Source organism: Microsporum canis, genomic scaffold (genome assembly GCF_000151145.1).
Source record: "Microsporum canis CBS 113480 supercont1.1 genomic scaffold, whole genome shotgun sequence".
Classification (NCBI taxonomy): domain Eukaryota; kingdom Fungi; phylum Ascomycota; class Eurotiomycetes; order Onygenales; family Arthrodermataceae; genus Microsporum; species Microsporum canis.
In genome coordinates this window covers 1223595-1246209 of record NW_003299169.1, presented here as the reverse complement: position 1 = coordinate 1246209, position 22615 = coordinate 1223595, and the positions used below count along the sequence as shown (strand labels likewise).

Genomic DNA, 22615 nt, shown 5'->3' with positions numbered 1-22615 from the left:
TTCCACTCTCTTTGCGCAATCTTCAAGTTGTTTTCTCTGTTCATGACAAAGATGTGTTTGACTTGTTTGCACTGACTATATTTCCTGTTTAGACTAAATGGGAAAACGCGCTTATTTTGGCGCGACGCGACGCGTTCGCGCTTCTTATCCTTTTTATCTTTTTATCGAAATTATCAGCTTTTCAGCATCTCAAACAATCCAGCGGTATCAGCAGGACTCTATCGAAAGATTCTGTATAAATCTGGGTGTCTTGTAACAACTTCCCTCATAAAACTTTAACCCCTGAGCAACTTTCGATCAATATCGTGGGGAATTCATCGTTCACAATGAGGTATGGTTTCATCCCACTTACACAGTTGACTTCACCAGGTACTACGGTAAAAGTGCTAATTTTTGTTAATCTTTCATAGTTCACCCTTGCGTCCTAGCAATTCTGCTGGTAACAGAGGGCGTGCAAACATCACCAGCAGAAAGCGTGGCCATGATGGCCTTGACGATAACTCCTCAGCACCCCCCCCTTCGAGTCGTAAGTCGAACCGGGCAATTATCGAGTAAAGCGGACCTTAGTATGGCCACTAACTAAGGTACAGCCCCTCCATCGTCCCCGCCAATGTTGCCTCTTGATGAGGTTGACAACGACGATGATATAGCTGCAGAGGAAGGGTTTATCCCTGACATAGATGATCTAGAAGAGATGGCTGAAGATGATGACGGAATCGATCTTTTTGCAGATAACTTTGAAAAGGATTATGCCAACCGCCCAAATGATCAGTATGGGGGAATTGATATCGACGACGCAGACCAAGAGGAGTTAGACCTTGCAGCAAGACGACAACTGGAAGCACGACTTAATAAACGAGACCGTGAAATCGCGCGAAGGCGCAAAATGCCGGCTGCTTTCCTTCAAGAGGATGATTTGGATGGAGTTCCCGATCTCTCACTTCAAACACGCAGGCATCGACGTAATTATGACGAGGAGAGTCAAGATGCCGATATGGATGACCCGGAAGCGGACCTGACTCTTGAAGATATGGCTGATATCAAAGCCGATAATCTTACGGAATGGGTTGCAACTCCAGCTATCCATAGAGCAATCTACCGGGAGTTCAAATCCTTCATAACCGAGTTCACAGACAAAGACGGAATATCAGTGTACGGCACTCTTGTTAAAAACCTCGGAGAGGAGAATTCTGAATCACTTGAGGTTGCATACCCTCACCTCAGCGAATCAAAATCGATCATTGCATACTTCCTCGCCAACGCTCCAGCAGAGGTCCTTAAAATATTTGACCAAGTTGCAATGGAGGCTACTTTATTGCATTACAGAGACTACCACCGCATTCACAGCGAGATCCATGTACGAATCACCAACTTACCCGTCAAATACACTCTTCGACAACTTCGACAGAGCCATCTCAATTGCCTCATCTGTGTCAGCGGTGTCGTTACAAGGCGAACTGGTGTTTTTCCACAACTAAAATATATCATGTTCAACTGTAGCAAATGTGGTGTCACACTTGGCCCGTTCGAACAAGACTCCAGCAACGAGCTTAAAATCTCGTTTTGCCAGAACTGCCAGAGCCGTGGCCCATTTACCCTAAATTCCGAAAGAACTGAATATCGCAACTTTCAGAAACTAACTCTCCAGGAATCTCCTGGAACTGTGCCCGCAGGCCGCCTCCCGCGTCATCGTGATGTTATCCTTTTGGCAGATTTGATTGACTCTGCAAAACCAGGCGATGAAGTGGAGATCACCGGTATTTACCGCAATCAATACGATCTTCCAATGAGTCAACGGAGCGGCCTGCCGGTATTCAGCACAATCATCGAAGCTAACCATATCGTCAAATCCCATGATCAGCTAGCTGGATTTCAATTGACCGAGGAAGACGAACATCAGATTCAAGCTCTCTCAAAGGACCCAAATATTGTCGAGAGAATAATAAGCTCTATCTGCCCAAGTATATATGGCCACGAAGATGTGAAGACTGCTGTTGCCCTTTCTCTGTTTGGAGGTGTTAGTAAGGTGGCCCAGGGTAAAATGAACATCCGTGGGGATATTAATGTGCTGTTACTTGGTGATCCGGGTACTGCCAAATCTCAGGCTCTAAAATACATAGAAAAGACCGCTCATAGGGCTGTTTTCGCTACAGGTCAGGGAGCTAGTGCTGTCGGTTTGACTGCAAACGTCCGTCGTGACCCAATGACCAGCGAATGGACTCTCGAAGGCGGTGCGCTTGTGTTGGCCGATCGTGGTACCTGCTTAATTGATGAATTTGATAAAATGAACGATCAAGATCGCACATCGATCCATGAAGCCATGGAACAGCAGACAATATCTATATCGAAAGGCGGTATTGTCACTACTCTCCAGGCGCGATGCTCCATTGTTGCAGCTGCCAACCCTATTGGTGGACGTTACAGGGGAACACTTCCATTTTCTCAAAATGTTGAGCTCACTGAGCCTATTCTTTCACGTTTCGATATCCTTTGTGTTGTCAGAGACATGGTGAATCCAGACATAGATGAAGGGTTGGCTTCATTTGTTATGAATTCGCATTACCGATCCAATCCAGTTAAAGATGCACAAGGAAACCCAGAAGAAATTACGGAGGATTCTCCCGAATCCCGGTTCAGGGCACAAAGAGCTGACGCGATACCGCAAGAATTATTGCGAAAATATATCGTCTACGCTCGGGAAAAATGCCATCCAAAACTATATCAAATTGATGAAGGCAAAGTGGCTGAGGTCTTTGCTGATTTGAGACGAGAGAGCTTGGCCACTGGAGCATATCCTATCACAGTACGTACTAATCCACCCCACCATAACCCCCCACTCCCACTCCGCTACCAGCCTAATTTCACCTTTCTGTACCTGTTTTAATACTTACTGATCGTTATAGGTGCGACATCTCGAGTCAATCATGCGGATTGCAGAATCATTCTGCAAAATGCGTCTGTCTGAATACTGCTCATCCCGTGATATTGACCGGGCAATTGCAGTAACGGTTGATTCATTCATTGGCAGCCAAAAGATAAGCTGCAAAAAAGCCCTCTCAAGAGCATTTGCTAAGTACGTTAAGATTCGTTCCCCTAATATACCTTCACAATCATCTAATCGGCCAAACAGGTATACCCTCAACAAACCCAAGGTAAGAAGAGATAGAGGCTCAGGCTATAACCCTACCACAAGCCGTAATTAAGGGATGCATGGATATGAGATGAACACTTCAGTACATGGACTTAATTAGCAACTCATGGTTCTGGGAATATTAAATAGGCAGTGTAATGATTGGGTTTTTGTGGCAGGGAATTGCCTCAGATCATGAAATAGATGCAGTAGCTAATGAACAATCTTTCATCTTTACAAGCATGCCGTGCTCAGTGCTAAGGAATATCGGGGGAACTACTTGTCCGCGCTCGCTCAGGATAGATTCATCTAATGGTAGCCATCCACTATACCATCGCCCTTACTCGTCTTTTAACTTACCTGTTTATCATTTACATTAATGATTAAAGAGCTTCCGACCCGTGGAATAATACTGCTTACATGTAAGAGATTGGCTGGATATTATCATAAAATTCAAATAAGAATGTATAAGACAGAGCAAAAGGTGTATAACATAATATTTACACAAATCGCTCAAACAAACGACCCAGACAGGACGCCATAGCCAAGCTCCCTAACCAGACTCTCTAGCCACACATATCTGTCAATTCCCCAAAAACTCTAGCCAACATGTTCTAAGTGCCCCAACCCCAAACAAGTTGCGCCCCAGCAGAACTCATGACAGCCACTTGTCAACGAGGTATAGGTTGAAGTCAAAGGGTTCATCTTCCATACTACTGTTCGGTGAGTCATCAGGGGGGTTCGAGTGCGTAGTAGGAACCATAGCCTCTCCTTGGGATGCAAGGGGTTGGTCCTGCAGCCCAGAGAGTATATCCTTTAAAACAACAGGATCCAATTCCATCGCAGGATCAAACTCCATTGCAGGATTAAACTCCATTGCGGGATCAAACTCCATTGCGGGATCAAACTCCATTGCAGGAGTAGACCCCATTACAGAAACAGGAGCAGAGACAGGGGCAGAGGTAGGGGCAGAGGCAGAAGTAGGGGTAGGAGTAGGAGTAGGAGCAGGGGTAGGCAGAGAGGAAGGAAACTCGGGTCGTCGCATCGTAATGGAGCTTGGTGCTGCTGGAGGAGGCTCGGGAGGAGTGAAATGATTCCGACGCCGTTTTCCACCTGGGGAGTTGGACTGAGGGATCGGTTCGTCCCCATAGTCGGGTTTGTGAGGGGTTTCCTCGAATTCATCGTTATTTAGGATGGCTTCTCGGGTAACGACAAACCACGACCCTGTGTTGGCGTAATGGCACTTTGAGGCGTTCTTGGCTGACGCTAGACGGTCCTCGAGGCTCCTATCTGTTCTCCGGGCGGCACTGAGAAAGGCACTAAGAAACAAGTTTAGTTTACTGTATATCCATGAAGCCAAGTCTCAGTCCGGATGATGAGACTAATGGTGGAGGGATCAAGATTGTTGTATGACTTACCTTTCTCTTCTGCCTCTACTTTCTTCCCGGAGCTCAGAGAGAGATGGCGTGTATTTGTCTGGGCGAAAGTTGCGGAAGGAAAACCTGTTCTTGACTCCGCCCATTTTGTAAACACTGCAGCCCAGGTTAGTAGATGTATGAAGTATTAGCAGAGACCTAGCTCTCATACAATAAAAAAATAGAAAAACTAAAAATAAAAATAAAAATGTATGATTCCAAGTGAGTCTTGGAACAACGCGATTTGGAGGTTTTGAGTAGCTGGGGTATATTCTACTAGAGGTGGTAATAATATTTCTAAGCCCTTTAAAATCAATATAAGAGTGAACGTAAGACGAGGAGGGGAAGGAAAGAAAAGGGGAAGGGTGGGAGAGCTCTTCCTCAGTTAAATTTTCATTATGGAAGCATAAGCATGACATCAGGGTAAGAAACCATGGTATCAGGGAGGCTTAAACAGCCCATATAATTGGAATGCATACGTCAGAGCAAAAGGTGGTGCCGTAGTTTGGTATCTGCCAGGGGGCTTCAGAGCAATAACGGGTAAACTCTCTCTCTTTCTTGTGAGTTCGAAAGCAGAAGGCCGCGAGAATACCAGCTGTAAGCTATACCACTTCCGCAAAAATGGAAGGGGAGTCTGTTGCCACTGAGTATTCTCTGTCAGCAGAAAGTGTAAGGGGATCCTTGGGTATTACATGTAAGTAGCGAACGGACATCCATTCAGCGGACAGGAGGAGAATATCTCTAGACTTATGGGGGAATAAGTTTCCTTAATTCTAGTGCAGGAAAAGTGATGAACAAGAGTAGAGATATTTCATCACTAGGCCGTTTAGTTTTTCACTTATTCCTATAACTCCTCTACCACCGTAGAGCACCCGTAGAAACCTTGGTCTGGCTGGTACACCATGATAAATTTTCAGGGAAAATACATATTCGAGCCCAAATAGCCTGCAAAGACAACGATAAGATACATAGCACCCTATCCTATTGCTTCTGGTAGTCGAAATAATGGCATTTAACCAGCCTATGCCAAAAGCCAGCCTTCAGACTCCAATGTCTTTGCGCCGACGGAGTTGGCATTAACCACCACGAATCGGAAGCATTCGGAAACGAACTGATGGCCTTTGGAGCACGCAAGAGAGGGCTTATGAGGGAATAAGGGAACTGAACATCCAATAACAGACCGTCATATTGTTTTTGTAGTTGGTTGCTGCTACCGGCGACAGTGGCACCAACATCTATCAACAAGCTGTTATTGCTGCAGTCGTACCTTTATTAACCATTACTTAGTTTGTGATCGAAGATTTTGCCTGGTTTGCTCAAGATAGTGCCATGGGTATTCTTTGGCACTGAGTCACGGTCATACCCCTTCGAGTAGGAAGTTACCAAGGTGTCGTCACAGAAAAAGTGCTATGTGAGGCCCATGGATGGGTATTAACCGTAAATGACGGTGATCTGTCCATGGATAAGCGTTGGCACCCTAATAGTAAGCGCGACGTATTGCTGTTATCCGTCGGAAGGAAGACATGTTGTTGGCATTTGAGTCTTGGCGTGTGGGCTAGCGCGCTTATACTATGTATAACGGCAATCATATTATATAAAGTAATACTGGCGCTTCAATAAGCGCTCTGGTTGTTGAGAAAGCTGAATCAGCAAGCTCTATCTCGTGGGCTTTTAAATATACACTACTGCGACGCACTTCGTATACGCCGCATTGTCAGTGCTATGCTGCTACATGCATGTATCTGTCGGTGGCAATACAGTATGCAGCTCTTTAAGATAATGATTTTCAGGAGTCGATCCGCTAACCGTTATCCAGACTTGAAACTGTGTCATACAACATCCGATCGGTTGTTCCAATTCTTGCCGAAGAGCCTAAAAGGTGTTGTAATACCTACTTTCAAAATATTCATCTCTAATGTGTACAGTATATAAACAATATAACGGGGGCAAAGGTATGATTTTAGTAAGGGATCCGTTCTCTCCTGTAAATATATATCTATGATCATAAAAATGTCCACTACCACAAGCCAAGCGAGGTAAATGAGATATATATGTTCGATTGGTGTAGCCTAGCTGCTACTAAGAGATGCCTAACGATGGCACCAATCCATCATTCTCATTTAGTTCTTGTCCAATCTTGTAAGATACCTTATAACGAAGCCTGACTGAGTTACCCTTGCCAAGCTCTACTCCGTCCATCTGCAGTTGCTGCTGGACTCCAATCTTCTGATGTGGTGCAATATTCCGACCAGACTGCGGCCGGAGTTGTAGGGAATAAGCCTGCAACACGAAAATTGTGCCATTACGTTAGCTAACCCCTTCCATGGAATATACGAAAAAATTTAATATCCCTAGCACCGAGGGAAAGCAGGGAGAAAGAGCAGTGAGTCATACCTTCTCAATGGCAATTTGAAAATGTAGTTCCGATATAGGCTGAGACGTGTTGTTCGAGAATGATACAAGGCCGTGTATCCGATTTTCGCCAGGAAGGCGTTTGACCTGCATTTTTATCCCTATGGTGGTATTGAGGACTTCCACCGTATTCTGAGAGGGAAGCGTTTCCTCTGGAAGGGCTGACGAGAACGTCCATTCGTCGTCTGCCTCAGAGTTTTGACCTGAAGCCACTTGTTTGGCTTGGCTTGATGGTTGTGGCTGTGGCTGGCTTAGAGTATGGGAAGGAGTATTTGCAGTAGTAGCTGGACCTGGTGCCAGCTGTCCAAGATCTAGCAATGAAGAAAGAGCATTTGATGAAGATGAGCTCTGAAGTTTATTGAATGGCGAAGACGTCCGGGAGTCCCCGGAAGTTATGGCAGCAAATGGGTCGGCTTGAGGGGATATGGGTTTTTGTGTGAAAGTTGAAGGTATCGATGGAGATTTTGCAAAAGGGGCCGACGAGGGGCCTGTTGAGTGGTGAGTAAAGAACATGAGAAGGTAGTGAGAAGCAGTAACATCGTCACTCACCATCAGTTGGTCCTAGAGGAAGCGCAACACCGCCTTGAGGCTCGTCTTGGAAGGACAGGCCTAGCAAGTCACCCTCAAGCGTGGATGTAGATAGCTTGGAAGTTGCGCCGCCGTTAGAAGAAGATGGCTGCTCCTCTTCGCCTCCAAAGTCGATCAGAGAGAGCTCATTAGCGGCATTCTTCTTCACGCCCGTACTCGTCCCTAGAGTTCCCTTGGGTATATTAGATGCTCCAGTTACATCACCAGCTTTAATCAGTTTGTATCTTTGCACCGTTCGGTGTATGCTATCGTTAATTTCCAAGAGTTTCGACACAGCCTCGTTGTCCTCAGATTCATCCTCACACATCTTTTGTATTTTGGGATGTGCATTCTGGAGAGCGCTTGCAAGTTCCTATAACAGGTAGGTGAGCTTCCCTATCACATGCCCTTTGGTCTAATAACAATTAGCTCATACCTCATACACATCTCCTTCCGTTAGTTTATCTCCAGGCTTGAAATTCTCCAGCATCTCTTCGAGTAATTTAGCCTTCTCTTGAACTCTCGAGACTTCCTCTGCTGCCTTTGCCCTATAGTCCGTCCGGTGTCGTGTATCATATCCCGCCATTATTTTCATCAGCCTGTTTGCCTCTCGAAGGTCATCCGGGTTTCCTCTGCGTATTAGTTCTTGCAATTTCGCTGACTGAGCAATCCTCTCTTCCTCTTCCATTTCCTCGGCAGATTGAAGGTTCTATATTACACCATCAGTTATTCACACAGCCCCTGCATCGAGCATAAGTAGTGATAAGTGGGGCCAATATACATCACTAGGATTCAAGACGGCTGCATCCTCACGGCGAATTTCCGGGAACATGTAACCCTTGTAGAGAAGAAGACGGTGCATGTCGCGGATGAACCCTAGGTCATCCTTGTATCTTGAGGTCTGACATATTGTCTGTCTCCATTCTTCAATCGATTCGAGGATTCTCTGCTGTGCTCTTGAAGGTCTGATGGGCGGTCGTTCGGGGAATCTTCGGACTAATTCGTTCAGGAACTCCTTTGTGCTGATCTGGAGATGAAAGGGGTATCCGCAGTTTTTAACACATATATCAAGAAGCTACATCACACACGGAAAAATAGTGTGATGAGATGGTCAGCTTAATATATTTCCTATGATGCTACAGTGTGGAAAGAGCGGCGGTCAGAAACATACAGCAAGGGCTAGCATAGCAACATTCGCATTCCGAGAGTTAATTAGCTGGACTATGGTCATCGCAGCCTCACGAGGTCTTTTTTGATTGTCATTATTTAGGGTTGCGTTCAGACGAAGAAATAGCATATTCAGCCAGGAGGGCGCAATCGCGGGACTGGCTGCACTCACGCATTTCCCCTCTTTGTATTTATCAAATCCACCACTTCGAGATTAAGAGCCAAGTTCGGTTCATAATTCTGCGGATCGCACGCATTATCTGGTAAGGTACTCAGTCAGCCGCTATCTTCATGCTCTGGTGGCATAGCATCAGTTGGCAGGCCGGAGGGAAGACGTACGTATATATCGCTGTAGCGTGGACTGTACAGGTGGCTCAAGGTAGGCGCTGAAGCGGTCCCTGGCCGCCATCCGAGCTGATGTTGCCTCCAGGTTGTCGGTGTATTGAAAGATAAATGACCAAGTCAAGGATCAGGAGAGGAGGGCAGACGTCTCTTTAATTATCGAGCTTAGGAGCCTGTATAATTTAGATGAAGCTATAGATGGGTGAGGATTGGGGCTTGGCCGTCTTTCTTCTTTCTTGGGCCTTCTAAAAAGCGTCGGCTGCGCCACTCCATAAGAACATGTATTATAACGAGAGTGAAAAGACAGTGATATATCTACGCATTCTACTTCTCAATTGTTATTCTCATTCTATTATTTTAATTTCTTCTCGCTCTTCAAACGCTCTTAAACGACCAACGTTTTAGAATCAAAATCCCGGAATTCGGATTTATTTATCTCCTATTGCGGAATAATTATTCTCCGTTGGGGTGAACAAGGTTCGGATTTATTTTTATGCGGAAAGGAAGGCCGTATTATGTAAGAGCTGATTAATATAGCTCAAGTCTAACTTCATACATTAGCGACTGTCCTGTTATTGTCACGTGTTACGTTTTCCTTCCCCTTTTTGTAGGACTACCACCACACCCAAGTTCTTAGTTAGCAACCAATTCCATCTTCCAATACTGTTTTTTTTTATCTACGTTTCGTAGTTCCAATTCCACTCAGGCCTTTGGCTTATCATCACCCTCATACATCTTGTACAGTTCCGTCCTGTACACCCGCAGTGCCAATTTCTACAGTCAGGTCGTTACGTTAAGACCTTCTCCCGCGTTACCTTTCTCATACATAGTACTATGTATAATACCTCCTCTATACTCCAACATCCAGAACGAGTGCAATTCAAACACATATCTAACTCCCAACTCTTTAAGGATTTCTTTAAATCTCAGCGGTATAATTTGATTTAAGCTATATTGGTAGAATATTAGCCAATTAATACAAACGGTGTTCATATAAATATGCGGGGTCTGATAGTTCAAATAAGGATTCTACATATTCCCCGTGATTAAATTAAAGAGGCGAAATTATAGGAAAGCAATGTTATAGTATGGAGTACAAAATAACGAGTGTCATGCTAGGTAAACCAAGGCTGAACATGTTTAATATAGTAAAATTAAGGTTTGGAGAGAAATGACGGGATACAACCATACGACTAGGATAGCTTAGTACCTATAAAACATATTCCCACCTCATCCGATATAACATACATAAATGCCAGTCGCTTTCTTCAACACAATGAATCCCTAACCTATCCAAAGGGAGTGGAATATTACGTAAAGTACCCCGGAGGAATAGAAACACAACATGAATCTCGTAGCAGCCAAATTATGGGTATCAATGATGGCTCAAGCACTTCGTATATCTCGTCCACTGTACATAAACCCTCCAGCAGTGCTCATTTCACCCTTCCCTCGTCGAGCCATCACCCACCCGGGAGAATTGGGATTAGAGATACAGGTTTTCCAGGTCGTCAACGTTGAATGAAAGGATAGACCATGGACATGCCTAGATGCTTGCATTCTTGCAAATGCACGTACCATCATGCCCCTTGAAAGGGAGACAGCAATTTGTCACTTTTGGCTCCTCCCCACATGGAGTACATCGCCTGGGGGTACATTTGCCCTTAATGCAGTTTAAATCGTGGTGAATGTGACATCCAGTGAGACAATTGCAAGGATTGATCCAAATGATATCTTTTACACGGCAGAACTCCTTATGCATATTAACGAGGCAGACATAATGCCATGCTTACTCTTCACCTGTATGGCGCATTGATCGTCTGTAGGTTTCGAACAGTCAGAGTCAAAATCGCAGGAGCTGCTGACGGCAAAACACTGAATATACCGTATAGGTCTCATGAGTTTTTTTCCGGTAAGGAATCAGCGGGAGGCCCGGGTCTTCAGTCGGAGCCGCGCCTTCGCAATTGGGGGGGAGATCTAGCCGTGCTAAGAAGAGGTGGAGATGTGAACGAGAGCCTCAAGGCCACAGTGCGGAGAAGAGCTTTGATAAGTGATGGCATGGTGACTGGAATTAACTTGTCATGTATCGATATGCGACGAACGAGATATCTTCTGAGTAATTGAAGGGCGATACACTTGATTTATATATGCAGCCCTCCAGCAAGGCAAAGGGCCTTCGCCTTTGATCTACCATGGTTGTCAATCCTAGTCTATTCATCTTGTATGTAATATGACGATAGGTCTCTTTTCTTCGACTGAGCTGCATGCCTGAACTATATACTTCCCGCTATTAGCAACTTTCAATAAAACGAACCAACCAGACGCTTGCTCGTTCTACGCCACCCCAACGAGCAGCACAAGCCAGTTACATGATGGGCCTCTGCACCGCCGGGGCTCATTATCTAAAATAATGTTAGCCAAAGGCCTCTCTCATGATTTTCCTTCTCCTGTTCCCTGTTGTTGGCTTTGCCACTTAACCCATTGATCTGCTTTGCAAATCAATATTGATCACGGAGAATTATCGGCAATACAAGGGTATCAATTATCCATATCATGTTCGCAGGACGTATGCGCTGGAAATCAAACTTATGAAGGACAAATTTCATGTAGTATCACAAGTACTACTCCGTACGGAGCATAAACATGTTGTTTATAGGCGGTCGCCAATATTCAAATAATGCCTCCATACCGTCTTTAGGATGGGAGATAATGGCGGATAGGGGCATCGCAGTTAGTCAGCAGGCATGGGAACTTCTATGTAGATTACCTTCAGAGATCAAAATGGGAACTAGAGTCTGGACATTAGCATAGCAGCCACAATGTTGGGGTTTAAGAGCAGTCTCTTCAATTATGGTTGATACTAAAATCTTAGCTCATTTCGTAGTTATTATCGTTAGAATTACGTAATCATCAAGAAGAAGCAATCATCAACTATTATACACTACCAATGGAGCGGCGCCAACCCATAAGTCTTACTTCGCACCCTTTTCTTCTGTTGTACAGTGCTTTTCGAGGGTAGAACAGAGACGCTTGTAAGCCAGCTCTATACTTTGTACCTCGAGTTCCGCATCCCAACCTCCGCAATCTAATACCAATTTTTTGTCTCGTAGGTGATCCGGAAGGCCAAAAGCAGCCAGATCTATCTCCGGTTTGGGTGGTTTAAGTACTTTGGAAGAATCATAGAATACCTGAAGGAATTGTGAGCAAATGCGCAGGGTAAATGACACGGAGTACCGGCATAATAATAGTACTTACAATTCGTTCACCACTCCTTGCTGCCTCTGCGCCGTCACAGCCCCTCCTCCAGATTTCAAGATACGCTGTTATCTTTCCGACAAAATTTACTCCATAAATTTCCGTGGCTCCTTGGTTTAGTGAAGACTTGATATCACAGTTGATATATGCTTCCGGGTTTGCGATCACATTTGCAGGAAGGCAGCTGAACGCACGCTTTGAGCTGAAGCGTGGTCGCTCGTCGAGCTTGACAAGGAAAGCGAGGTGAACGTCAGGCATGGCATTGAACCATTCTTTTATACTTCTCTCAAGTTCTGACGAGCTTTCTGTGAAGCCAATCTCGGCAATAAACACCGTTTTGGCTCGTGACCTCTGTCCACTGGCTGGAACAGGCTCGCGTCTCACAATCCGAACATCCGGAACTTTCATCGCGAATTTTGCGTTTGAGCGGGTGCCCGTGTTTGTCATTACATGAAATGAACCACAATCTTGGCCGGCAGTTGCTTGCTGTAAGGCATTCAGAACCAAGCTCCCAATATTCCAGACAAGTGCTTCATGGACGTCTGATGGGGGTGCGCGAAGTACGGATGTAGTGTGGAAGCTGTCACCAAACACTAGATATCCGGATGGCCTTTCTTTTCTAAGGAAAAGGATTAATATAGAACAATACCAAGACAAGTATTTCACTGCATACCTTCTGCAAAGAGAACGTTCGAAACCATGAACTATGCTCTTAAAATCGCGCTGGGATAGGTCTTTCAAAACAAGCACATCACGGTCACAGTCAGTAGGGAATCGTCCAGCAAACAGGTCTTTCACCTGTGAGGAGCTTAACCGAATATCGCCTTCAGCGACGAGCCGCGGATTTACGTCGGTCGGGGCATCGGGGGAAGCTTTCGTCGCGTGGGGCCGGCGTCTTGCCTGTGGTGGGACACAGGTGGATAAAAGGGACTTACAGGGAACAGGTGACCGTGCAAAACGGCGAATCGTAGACGAGAGAACCAGGGGCGATAACAATGGAGAACACATGCGAAACAGCATCGTCACAACAGAAAAGGGGTCGTTGCTCTGGCTGCCTGTGAGTATGATTGGAGCGGGCAAGAAAAGAAACTTGGGGCGTCAGGCAAGGATCAAATGTGGGGTTTATGGAAAAGTCTTTAGACCTGAGCCCTAAACCCTAAGCCCTAAGCCCTGAGCCCTGAGCTTCAAGGAGTTATCAATGTACGATAGTGAACAAGTGAATGATAATTAGATATAACTATGAAATCAACTACTAGCTCATGAGACATAATATTTTTAATACATTTAATCCTTTTTGTGCTGGTTTTATATACATAGTAATTATCATGATGTAGTGTATGTATACGCCGCCAAGCATCAAAGCTTACAATGCCGCCCATTCGAGATTACCACGTGATATGGACAACCTTTGGTGCTTAACGGGATATTAAGTGAACACGACAATGTGGCTAGCTATATCGCTTTGAGATATATATATTGTGTGACGGGAAGGACAGAATACAGCATCTGGTCTCTGAATCAGCTCAAGATGGTCCGACACAAGAAAGACAATATGGCCCGCAAGAGCAAGCGGGGTGAGTACCGACGGCCTGTAATCAAAGACGGAGTGGATGAGCAAGGAAACCGCCCTCGAGCGCCTTTTCAGGCTGCCTGTTGGGATTTGGGACACTGTGATCCGAAGAAGTGTTCTGGGAAAAGGCTGATGCAGCTTGGGTATATGCGAGACTTGGGCATTGGACACAAGTTTCCTGGGGTTGTGATATCGTGCGTACCAAGACACATCTATCCTGTACATTCACGCAGGAACACGACTGATGAGAAGAGAATTAAAGGCCGAATGCGAAACAGACCCTGTCTCCCGCTGACAGGCCGTTGCTGGAACAGTATGGTGCAGCAGTGGTGGAGTGTTCGTGGGTGCGGGTGAGCGAAGTGCCCTGGTCGAGAATTGGTGGAAAGACGGAAAGATTATGTGCGAACCGTTCTATCTGAAGGGCCATTATCCGGTTACTTGCTAATAACGATCATAGTGCCCTACCTTGTGGCGGCGAACACGGTGAACTACGGCAAGCCATGGCGACTCAACTGTGTGGAGGCGCTGGCTGCCACTTTTATGATATGCGGTCATGAAGACTGGGCTGAAGAGGTACTACAGCACTTCCGATACGGCAAACCATTTCTAGAGATCAACTCGCAGCTATTCAAACGATACGCTGCGTGCGAGACAGAAGCGGACATCAAGGCGGCCGAGGAGAAGTGGCTGGCAAAGATCGAGAAGGAGTACGCGGAGAGCCGAGAGGAGAAGGGAGTGGACGACATGTGGACTACAGGGAATACAAACAGGAATGCCTTCCTCTCGGACTCCGAAGACGAAGACGAGGGTGATGGTGACGGCGAAGAGGGCGAGGACGATGACCTGCCACAAAACGCTCTACAAAGAGACAATCCGTTCCCAGAGTCTGAGGAGGAAGACAATGACGACGAAGAAGAGATGGCAGAGATCCGCCGAAAGATCCTGATGTCCAAACCTTTTGCTGCTGCAGACCCTGAGTCGGAGGGCAACGCTGAGGTAGTTCGACGGATATCAACACCAGCAAAACCCACTGCCACTCAAGACGCCTACAACGACAGTGAAAGCGACGACGGAAACGAAAGTGACGCCGCCTTCGACCGCATCATCAACGCGACCACCTCGACTGACCGTACCGGCATCAAAGCCATACAACGAGAGAAGCAACGACGAGCAAGGTCCTGAAGGGCCCAAAGCTCCTGCTTAGTCAGTCGGTCCGACGATGTCCCGAGAAGCGCCCAGAAGTTGGTTTTTTTCCCCTTCATTTTCCGTCGTGGTTAAGAAAACCCCCGCGTTCTGCAAAGTACGAAGCGTTCTAAAGAGTGCGTACCCTCCCCCCAGCTCCAGGTAGAAGGACAACCGCCCCTTGCAAGCAGTTCCACAGTTGAAAAGGAGTGGCCTCGCCTTGGGCACCAGCTCCTCTCAGCTTTTGGCTGCCCGTCTGTCTGTATATACACTGCTTTTGCCGTCTGTGGAAGAGATTTTTCCCTCCATCCTTTTCACCTTTCCTCGATATCTATTTTAAGTACAAGCTGAGCCGTCTGGAACTAATTATGGCCGATGGTCTCGTGACAGGTACAGGGGCAAGAACAGTGCAAGGATATATATCAGACCACAAAATAGGGGGGTGACATGCCTGCCATCAACGTTGGGTCCGCCGGAGACGATCCGGCTGTGAGCCCGATATACCGCACTACGGACGGGGCCCCCGCGGGAGCGTACCATGACCCTGTAATGGGTGCTACAAGCTCGGGTACCGGTAGCAGCCCACAGCTACCTCCCGCAATCTTACCGAGACAGGTTACTCTACGAGACCGCGTTACAGTGGCCACGCTTATCCCCTTCTCGTCTGCGCAGGAAGTACCTCGTTCGCTGTTAGCGTATCTGTGCGACGAGCTTAACAAGGAGATCGAGAAGGGCGACACCTACCCGTTTCTCAACCCATTGAGCCTTGAGGAGTTCGGCACAGACTGGTTCTCCCACTTTACGGCTGTCATGGTGCTCGGAGACGTGCCTACCGTCGGTCACGTACAGTCTCTAGAGGCTATTGGCGCCGACTGGGGGAAGATATGTTTGGGTAGCTTCAATATCAAGCCCAATTATCCGGGAAGGAGTAGTCATATATGTAACGGCGCGTTCTTGGTGACGGATGCCTCGAGAAACCGTGGTGTAGGCAGGCTGATGGGAGAATGCTACCTGGAATGGGCTCCACAGATGGTGAGCGGTAGAACGCTTGGATGTTTTAAGAATCATAAGCTACAGATGATGATAAGGTTACTAACCTTTGGCTTCTTGTTTCCTTCCCTTACTTTTAGGGATATACGTATGCCGTGTTTAATCTGGTTTACGAGACCAATGTAGCCTCCTGTCGAATATGGGATGCGTTAGGCTTCAAGCGGGTGGGGAGAATACCAGGCTGTGGCAATCTACGCTCATACCCAGGCCAGCTCATCGATGCGATCATATATGGTCGAGATCTCGGCCCAGAAGGTGAAGACTTTGTCTCTGAGGAACGATTCGACAAGATCAGATACTATCTCAAGCACTCCAAATACCCAAGTGGAGCAGATCGGGCTGAGAAAAGCCGTCTACGCAGTGCAGCCACACATTATAAACTTGTAGGGGGTGAGAAGGGTGAGCCAGAAAAGCTGATGTTGAAGGATAAGGAGGTTGTCTCCGATCCTCAACAGCAGTATGAAATTGCTCGCGGCATACACCAGCAACAGCATGGCGGGATCAACAAGACCACCGCCACGATTGCGCTAAAGTACCATTGGGTCCGCATCAAGGAGACCGTCAGCATGGTTATCAAGAATTGTCCCCAGTGCAAGGAAGGCCCCAAGGCACCTATAAATGGAGCCAGCAGCCTCAGCCACACCAGCTCTCATGCCAACAGTCCGGACCCCAATTCATTCAAACGAGAAAAGCCACTTACTTCTCGCGTCCATACCTTCAACATAGCACCTCCAAACACCTTTAACCTGCCGCCCCAGTCCGACCAGCAACTCCCCAACGTATCCGTTCACCAGTACTCCAAGGAGGAAACCTTCACCTCTTCCAACTCTCATACACACCCTCATACTAACTCTCTCATCCATGCCGAACAAATGGCGGATTACACCGATGTACCACTAGATCCACAGATAATGGACGATTTACATCACCATCTACCATCTTTTCAACACCACAATGGTGTCAATGTAGGCGTGGGCGTAAGTCCATATGAAACCGACGGCACACAGGACGCCCTAACACATGGCTTTGACCATACATCCATGCAGCATCACGACCACGGCCACCACGGCCACCACCACGACCACACTGGAAACTACCAGGTAGTCGAAGAAGACGACCTGATGGCCTCACATACCAGCGTTGGTGCCGGAGTGGGCGTCGATGTCGACGTGGATGTCGGCGTAGGCATGCGAGACCAATCGATGAGGCTCGTAGAGGCGACACGGCTACAGAACGATGCACAGTTCCAGGCGGACCTACTTACTGTTGCCTTTGGCGGGAGAGAAGACCAAAATCACTTTGATAGCTAACGGTCGTTAGCAGGATATAGCCGTATAGATATGAAGGATATGAAGGATTATATATATATACGACCCCGTATTTCATGGGTTACGATATTTGGTATGCATAATTTAGACGGATAGATAATTACTGACTTTTCTAAAAAGAAACTCGATTTTCCTTTCCTTTCGTTATAATATTTTCATAGTTCTTGTCCATAGAAACAAAACGAAAACGAAGTTTTGGTAGATTTTTGACGCTTCTTGCTGACACACCAAAAAAAAAAAAGGTACACAAGCTACCAAAAACCAACCTTCGAAGGATCACAAATACATGAGAAAGAAGGGGGGAAAGGGAGCATTTTACAATTATCTCGAGGAATAACAGTTGGTCTATATAATCCGTCACTTACCCGTTCTATCATTCTGCCGCAATAATGGCATTCAGCGGCCAAACACCCACAATCATCGTGCTGAAGGAGGGTTGGTTTTTTTCTATCTCCCCCTCCGCTTCATCATAGAAAATATGGCTCTAAAGCTTACGATGGCATTCTTATAAACAGGGACGGATGCTTCGCAAGGAAAGGGACAGATTCTATCCAATATTAACGCCTGTGTCGCTGTACAGAACACGATCAAGAGCACCCTAGGCCCCTATGGCGGGGACCTATTACTGGTAGACACGAACGGAAAACAGACAATCACAAACGATGGAGCGACAGTAATGAAGGTCAGGAGAAAGCATCTTACCCGTCAGCGAGGTGGAAGAAGGGAAACAATAATAGGAAGAAAGCTATTTTACTTACCTTTGTTTTTTTATCCGTATAGCTACTTGATATTGTCCACCCCGCCGCCCGCATCTTGACCGACATCGCACGATCACAGGACGCAGAGGTTGGCGATGGAACTACCTCCGTTGTCGTTTTGGCGGGTGAAATCCTACGAGAAGTCCGCGATCTAGTAGACCAGGATGTTAGTGCTCAGACGATCATAAAGGGCTTGAGAAAAGCGAGCGCCATGTGCATCAACCGGATCAAGGAGATTGCGATCGATATGAAGGATGCTGCTGGCGGAGAGGCGAAGAAGATCGAGACGCTCAGACGGCTGGCGGGGACTGCGATGAACAGCAAGCTGATTAAACGGAATTCAGATTTTTTTACAAAGAGTGGGTTTGCTTGTGCCCTTTTTTTTACATCTTTCTTTTCTTGAATGGCTTGACTGACGTGCGAATAGTGGTCGTTGATGCTGTCCTCCCGCTGGACCAGGACGACTTGAATGAGAAGCTTATTGGAGTCAAGAAGATCACTGGCGGCGCGCTGCAGGATTCCCAATTTATCAACGGTGTTGCGTTCAAGAAGACCTTTTCGTACGCTGGTTTCGAGCAGCAGCCAAAGGCTTTTAAAAACCCCAAGATAGTCTGCCTCAACGTCGAACTAGAGCTGAAGAGCGAAAAGGACAACGCAGAAGTCAGAGTCGAACAGGTGTCGGAATACCAGGCCATCGTCGACGCCGAATGGCAGATTATCTACAACAAGCTGGAGGCCCTGTACAAGACCGGTGCAAAAGTCGTGCTCAGCAAGCTCCCCATTGGCGATTTGGCAACACAGTATGTCTTTCTTCTACTACCCTTTGCTCGGACTCTACTAAACATTGACTAGATACTTTGCGGACCGAGATATATTCTGTGCCGGCCGAGTCTCGTCTGACGACATGGAACGTGTGAACAAGGCCACTGGATCTTCAACGCAGTCGACCTGCACCGACATCCAGGAGCACCATCTCGGCAGCTGCGGCAGCTTCGAAGAGCGTCAGATTGGCGGCGAGCGCTTCAACATCTTCGCTGAGTGCCCTGGCGCTAAAACATGCACTCTCATCCTGCGTGGTGGTGCCGAGCAGTTCATCGCCGAAGCGGAACGCAGTCTGCACGATGCCATTATGATCGTGAAGCGAGCACTACGGAATACTAACGTTGTTGCTGGTGGTGGTGCCACGGAGATGGACCTGTCCGGTTACATCCACCGGTATGCCGACGTCAACGTCCCCCACAAGCAGCAGGCGGTCGTCAAGGCCTTCGCAAAGGCACTGGAGGTGATCCCCCGCCAGCTGTGTGACAACGCCGGCTTCGATGCCACCGACATCCTCAACCAGCTCAGGGTGGAGCACAAGAAGGGCAACATCTGGGCCGGAGTCGACTTTGACAAGGAAGGCGTACGAGACAACATGAAGGCCTTTGTCTGGGAGCCCAGTCTCGTCAAGGTGAACGCCATCCAGTCCGCAGTCGAGGCCGCCTGTCTTATCCTCAGCGTCGACGAAACCATCAGTAAGTCTACCACTTCATAACCCAACGTCCACTTCTTCCCCCGTTATACCCCGTCTAACCTTGTATAGAAAAACGAAGAGTCAGCTCAACCACAGGGCCCTCCACAATCACTACCGCAAGGCGCAGCCCAGCGAGTGCTCCGAGGTGGCCGAGGCCGCGGCATGCCCCGACGATGAGAAAAGCAAAGAAAAAAAAGAAAAGAAGATAGGCAACGGTAAAAACACTTCAAAAAGGGAAAATAACTACCATAGATAAAATGGGTTTTAATGTCAAGAATCAACGTTTCCTCCATCTGTCTCTCCTCCGTGGCACAAATCAAATCGTCCTTCATCTCAAACGGAAAAGAAAATCGGAATATCATCGGAGCAAGCTGCAGACTATATACCTAGAAGATACATATACATCTAGGTAAAAGAGCAATAGATGGTCGCACTGCGTCTGCGTCTGGAAAATAAGCCTGTGGCTGAACCCTTGGTCAAGTACTATATAGGGCTGTAAGGAGGCAACCATCCATGCTCGTGTAAAAAGCATTACTTATTCTGATATGTAATCGAGAGTAGAGGCAGATAATCTATATATATATGAAGTACTATACACGAAGTCCATCCGAGCAAGGGTTGATGCTTCAGCTGCTCGTATCGCTGTTATATATACAGAGAGAAGTCGAAGTTGGCTGTCTATCAGAACGCCTTGACAGCATCGTGAAAACTCCATCCTTCTTTGCTTTTTCTTCATGCTTCTTCATCTTCATCTTCTTCTTCATCTTCTTTAAAATATCAACGTCTTCGTCTTCGTCTTCATCGCGGCTAAACCCAAGTTAACTTCGTGGCTGCGAAAAACTTAAGCCTTTTTTGCTTCTTCTTCCTCTTCTTCCTCTTCCCCTTGCTCCGTCCTTTTTGCGCCCCTCCTTGCTTCACACTTTTTTCCTCCCTCTTCTTCATCTTCTCTGTATATCCATCGTCTTCCTCTTCGTCGTCTTCACATCTTCTCTGCCTTCTCTCTCGCTGATCTGGACGAGGATGTCGTACTATCCAGGAGCATATCCAGGTGGCCCTCCACAGCAAGGCTACGGCCAGCCACCGCCGCAACACGGCTATAACAACCAGGGAGGATACGGAACACCACCACCACAGCAGTACCCGTAAGCACCCCCCTATACTTTATATATATATATACACACAGAAAGATACGGAGAGATAGACTGACGGATGCAGTCCTCATGGCTACGGCCAGCAGCCTCCTTACCAGCAAGCGCCCTACGGACAGCCGTCGCACTCGCCGCAACCTCAACACCTTCACGGCACCCCGCATGGTGCGTACGGCCAGGCGCCTCCGTCACCCCAGCCTCAGTACAGATATCAAGTAGGTCCTTTCCTCAACGCCTCATTGTCGAGCTAATTGGCCTTTTCTTTTTCTTTTTACTTTCAAAGGGTTGGGTTCGCTGACCGTTGGAATCACCGCAGGACCATGGACAGCAGCAGCAGCAGCAGCAGCAGCAGCAGCATGGAGGGTACGGGCAGCAGCCTCCCCCAAACAGTGGACAGATGAACAACGGACGCCCTAGTGAGTATCCGTCTCTCACCCCTATTAGTGTATAATATGTAGATAGCTAATGGCGATAGACTACCAGAATGCGTATAACCACGGTCATGGAGGCCCCCCTCCACCCCCCAACAACCCCGTCTCATTCGGCCACGGTGCCCCCCAGGGATATAACTTCCAGTACTCAAACTGTACCGGGAAGCGGAAAGCTCTGTTGATCGGTATCAACTACTTTAACCAACGGGGCCAGTTGCGCGGCTGCATCAACGACGTCAAGAACATGTCCAACTACCTGAGCCAGAGCTACGGGTACGCCAGACAGGACATGGTTCTGCTCACTGACGACCAGCAGAACCCCATGAGCCAGCCTACAAAAGCAAACATCCTGCGTGCCATGCACTGGTTGGTCAAGGATGCCAGAGCTAATGACTCGCTCTTCTTCCACTATTCAGGTACGCTATCTTACCCACATAGCCATATATTACCAAACTTATTACTGACAACGTAGGCCACGGTGGTCAAACTGCGGATCTTGATGGGGATGAAGAAGACGGCAACGATGAAGTCATCTATCCCGTAGACTTTAGAACGGCCGGCCATATCGTAGACGACGAGATGCACCGTATCATGGTCCAACCCCTCGTCCCTGGCGTCCGTCTGACCGCCATCTTCGACTCCTGCCATTCTGGCTCCGCTCTCGATCTACCATTCATCTATTCTACCCAGGGTGTCCTCAAGGAACCCAATCTCGCCAAGGAGGCTGGTCAGGGTCTTCTGGGAGTCGTCTCTGCGTACGCTCGCGGCGATATGGGTGGCATGATGAGCGGTGCCGTCGACCTCTTCAAGAAGGCTACCCGTGGCGACGAGAGTTTCAAAAAGGCTCGACAGACCCGTACCAGCCCCGCGGATGTCATCATGTGGTCTGGCAGCAAGGACGTGCAGACCAGCGCAGACGCTACCATCGGCGGTCAAGCCACCGGCGCCATGTCCTGGGCGTTCATCACCGCGCTCAAGAAGAACCCGCAGCAGAGCTACGTGCAGCTGCTCAACAGCATTCGTGACGAGCTGGCGTCCAAGTATTCGCAGAAACCGCAGTTGAGCTGCAGTCACCCTCTTGGTTAGTAAACCCATATTTCTTTCGCCCTTCTTTTCCTCTCTTTTTTTCCCATTCCTCTCTTGTCCTAACACCCACCTTAGATACCAACCTTCTGTATGTCATGTAAGACGCCCACTATCACTCCAAACGTGAAACACGTATACCATGACTATTCCGACACCAAAAAATGAAATACCAGGAACCCCGATGACCGTCAAGGACATACCCAATCCATTTATTCCCTTGAATGAATCCCGTCTTCGTCTTCGCTTTATCTGCTAGCATGG

The 22615-nt window shown here is 47.5% G+C and overlaps 8 protein-coding genes across 8 annotated transcripts; 5 read left to right on the top strand and 3 right to left on the bottom strand.

Annotated features, from left to right (window-relative positions):
* Positions 1-326: 326 nt before the first annotated feature.
* Positions 327-3203, top strand: MCYG_00457 (DNA replication licensing factor MCM2; the record flags this gene model as incomplete). Its single annotated transcript, XM_002850307.1, has 5 exons — positions 327-355; positions 411-526; positions 591-2803; positions 2904-3073; positions 3131-3203. The coding sequence occupies 5 exons, from the start codon at positions 327-329 to the stop codon at positions 3201-3203; spliced, it is 2601 nt and encodes an 866-aa protein (XP_002850353.1).
* Positions 3204-3785: 582 nt separating this feature from the next.
* MCYG_00456 (uncharacterized protein) lies at positions 3786-4652 on the bottom strand (the record flags this gene model as incomplete). Its single annotated transcript, XM_002850306.1, has 2 exons — positions 3786-4449; positions 4549-4652. 2 exons carry the CDS (start codon positions 4650-4652, stop codon positions 3786-3788), a joined length of 768 nt encoding a protein of 255 aa, XP_002850352.1.
* Positions 4653-6624: 1972 nt separating this feature from the next.
* Positions 6625-9100, bottom strand: MCYG_00455 (VHS domain-containing protein; the record flags this gene model as incomplete). Its single annotated transcript, XM_002850305.1, has 8 exons — positions 6625-6825; positions 6940-7445; positions 7507-7897; positions 7961-8233; positions 8306-8599; positions 8696-8771; positions 8864-8951; positions 9031-9100. The coding sequence occupies 8 exons, from the start codon at positions 9098-9100 to the stop codon at positions 6625-6627; spliced, it is 1899 nt and encodes a 632-aa protein (XP_002850351.1).
* Positions 9101-12005: 2905 nt separating this feature from the next.
* Positions 12006-13308, bottom strand: MCYG_00454 (uncharacterized protein; the record flags this gene model as incomplete). The annotated part of the gene is made up of 3 exons (XM_002850304.1): positions 12006-12221; positions 12289-12907; positions 12962-13308. 3 exons carry the CDS (start codon positions 13306-13308, stop codon positions 12006-12008), a joined length of 1182 nt encoding a protein of 393 aa, XP_002850350.1.
* A 532-nt stretch (positions 13309-13840) lies between these two features.
* MCYG_00453 (RLI and DUF367 domain-containing protein) lies at positions 13841-15040 on the top strand (the record flags this gene model as incomplete). The annotated part of the gene is made up of 3 exons (XM_002850303.1): positions 13841-14052; positions 14121-14257; positions 14316-15040. 3 exons carry the CDS (start codon positions 13841-13843, stop codon positions 15038-15040), a joined length of 1074 nt encoding a protein of 357 aa, XP_002850349.1.
* Positions 15041-15487: 447 nt separating this feature from the next.
* On the top strand, positions 15488-17400 carry MCYG_00452 (SPT10; the record flags this gene model as incomplete). Its single annotated transcript, XM_002850302.1, has 2 exons — positions 15488-16072; positions 16303-17400. 2 exons carry the CDS (start codon positions 15488-15490, stop codon positions 17398-17400), a joined length of 1683 nt encoding a protein of 560 aa, XP_002850348.1.
* Positions 17401-17807: 407 nt separating this feature from the next.
* Positions 17808-19866, top strand: MCYG_00451 (T-complex protein 1 subunit eta; the record flags this gene model as incomplete). Its single annotated transcript, XM_002850301.1, has 6 exons — positions 17808-17853; positions 17934-18100; positions 18199-18535; positions 18604-18976; positions 19029-19690; positions 19769-19866. 6 exons carry the CDS (start codon positions 17808-17810, stop codon positions 19864-19866), a joined length of 1683 nt encoding a protein of 560 aa, XP_002850347.1.
* An 843-nt stretch (positions 19867-20709) lies between these two features.
* Positions 20710-22466, top strand: MCYG_00450 (metacaspase CasA; the record flags this gene model as incomplete). Its single annotated transcript, XM_002850300.1, has 6 exons — positions 20710-20831; positions 20873-21002; positions 21154-21253; positions 21313-21684; positions 21741-22349; positions 22430-22466. The coding sequence occupies 6 exons, from the start codon at positions 20710-20712 to the stop codon at positions 22453-22455; spliced, it is 1359 nt and encodes a 452-aa protein (XP_002850346.1).
* Positions 22467-22615: the final 149 nt, after the last annotated feature.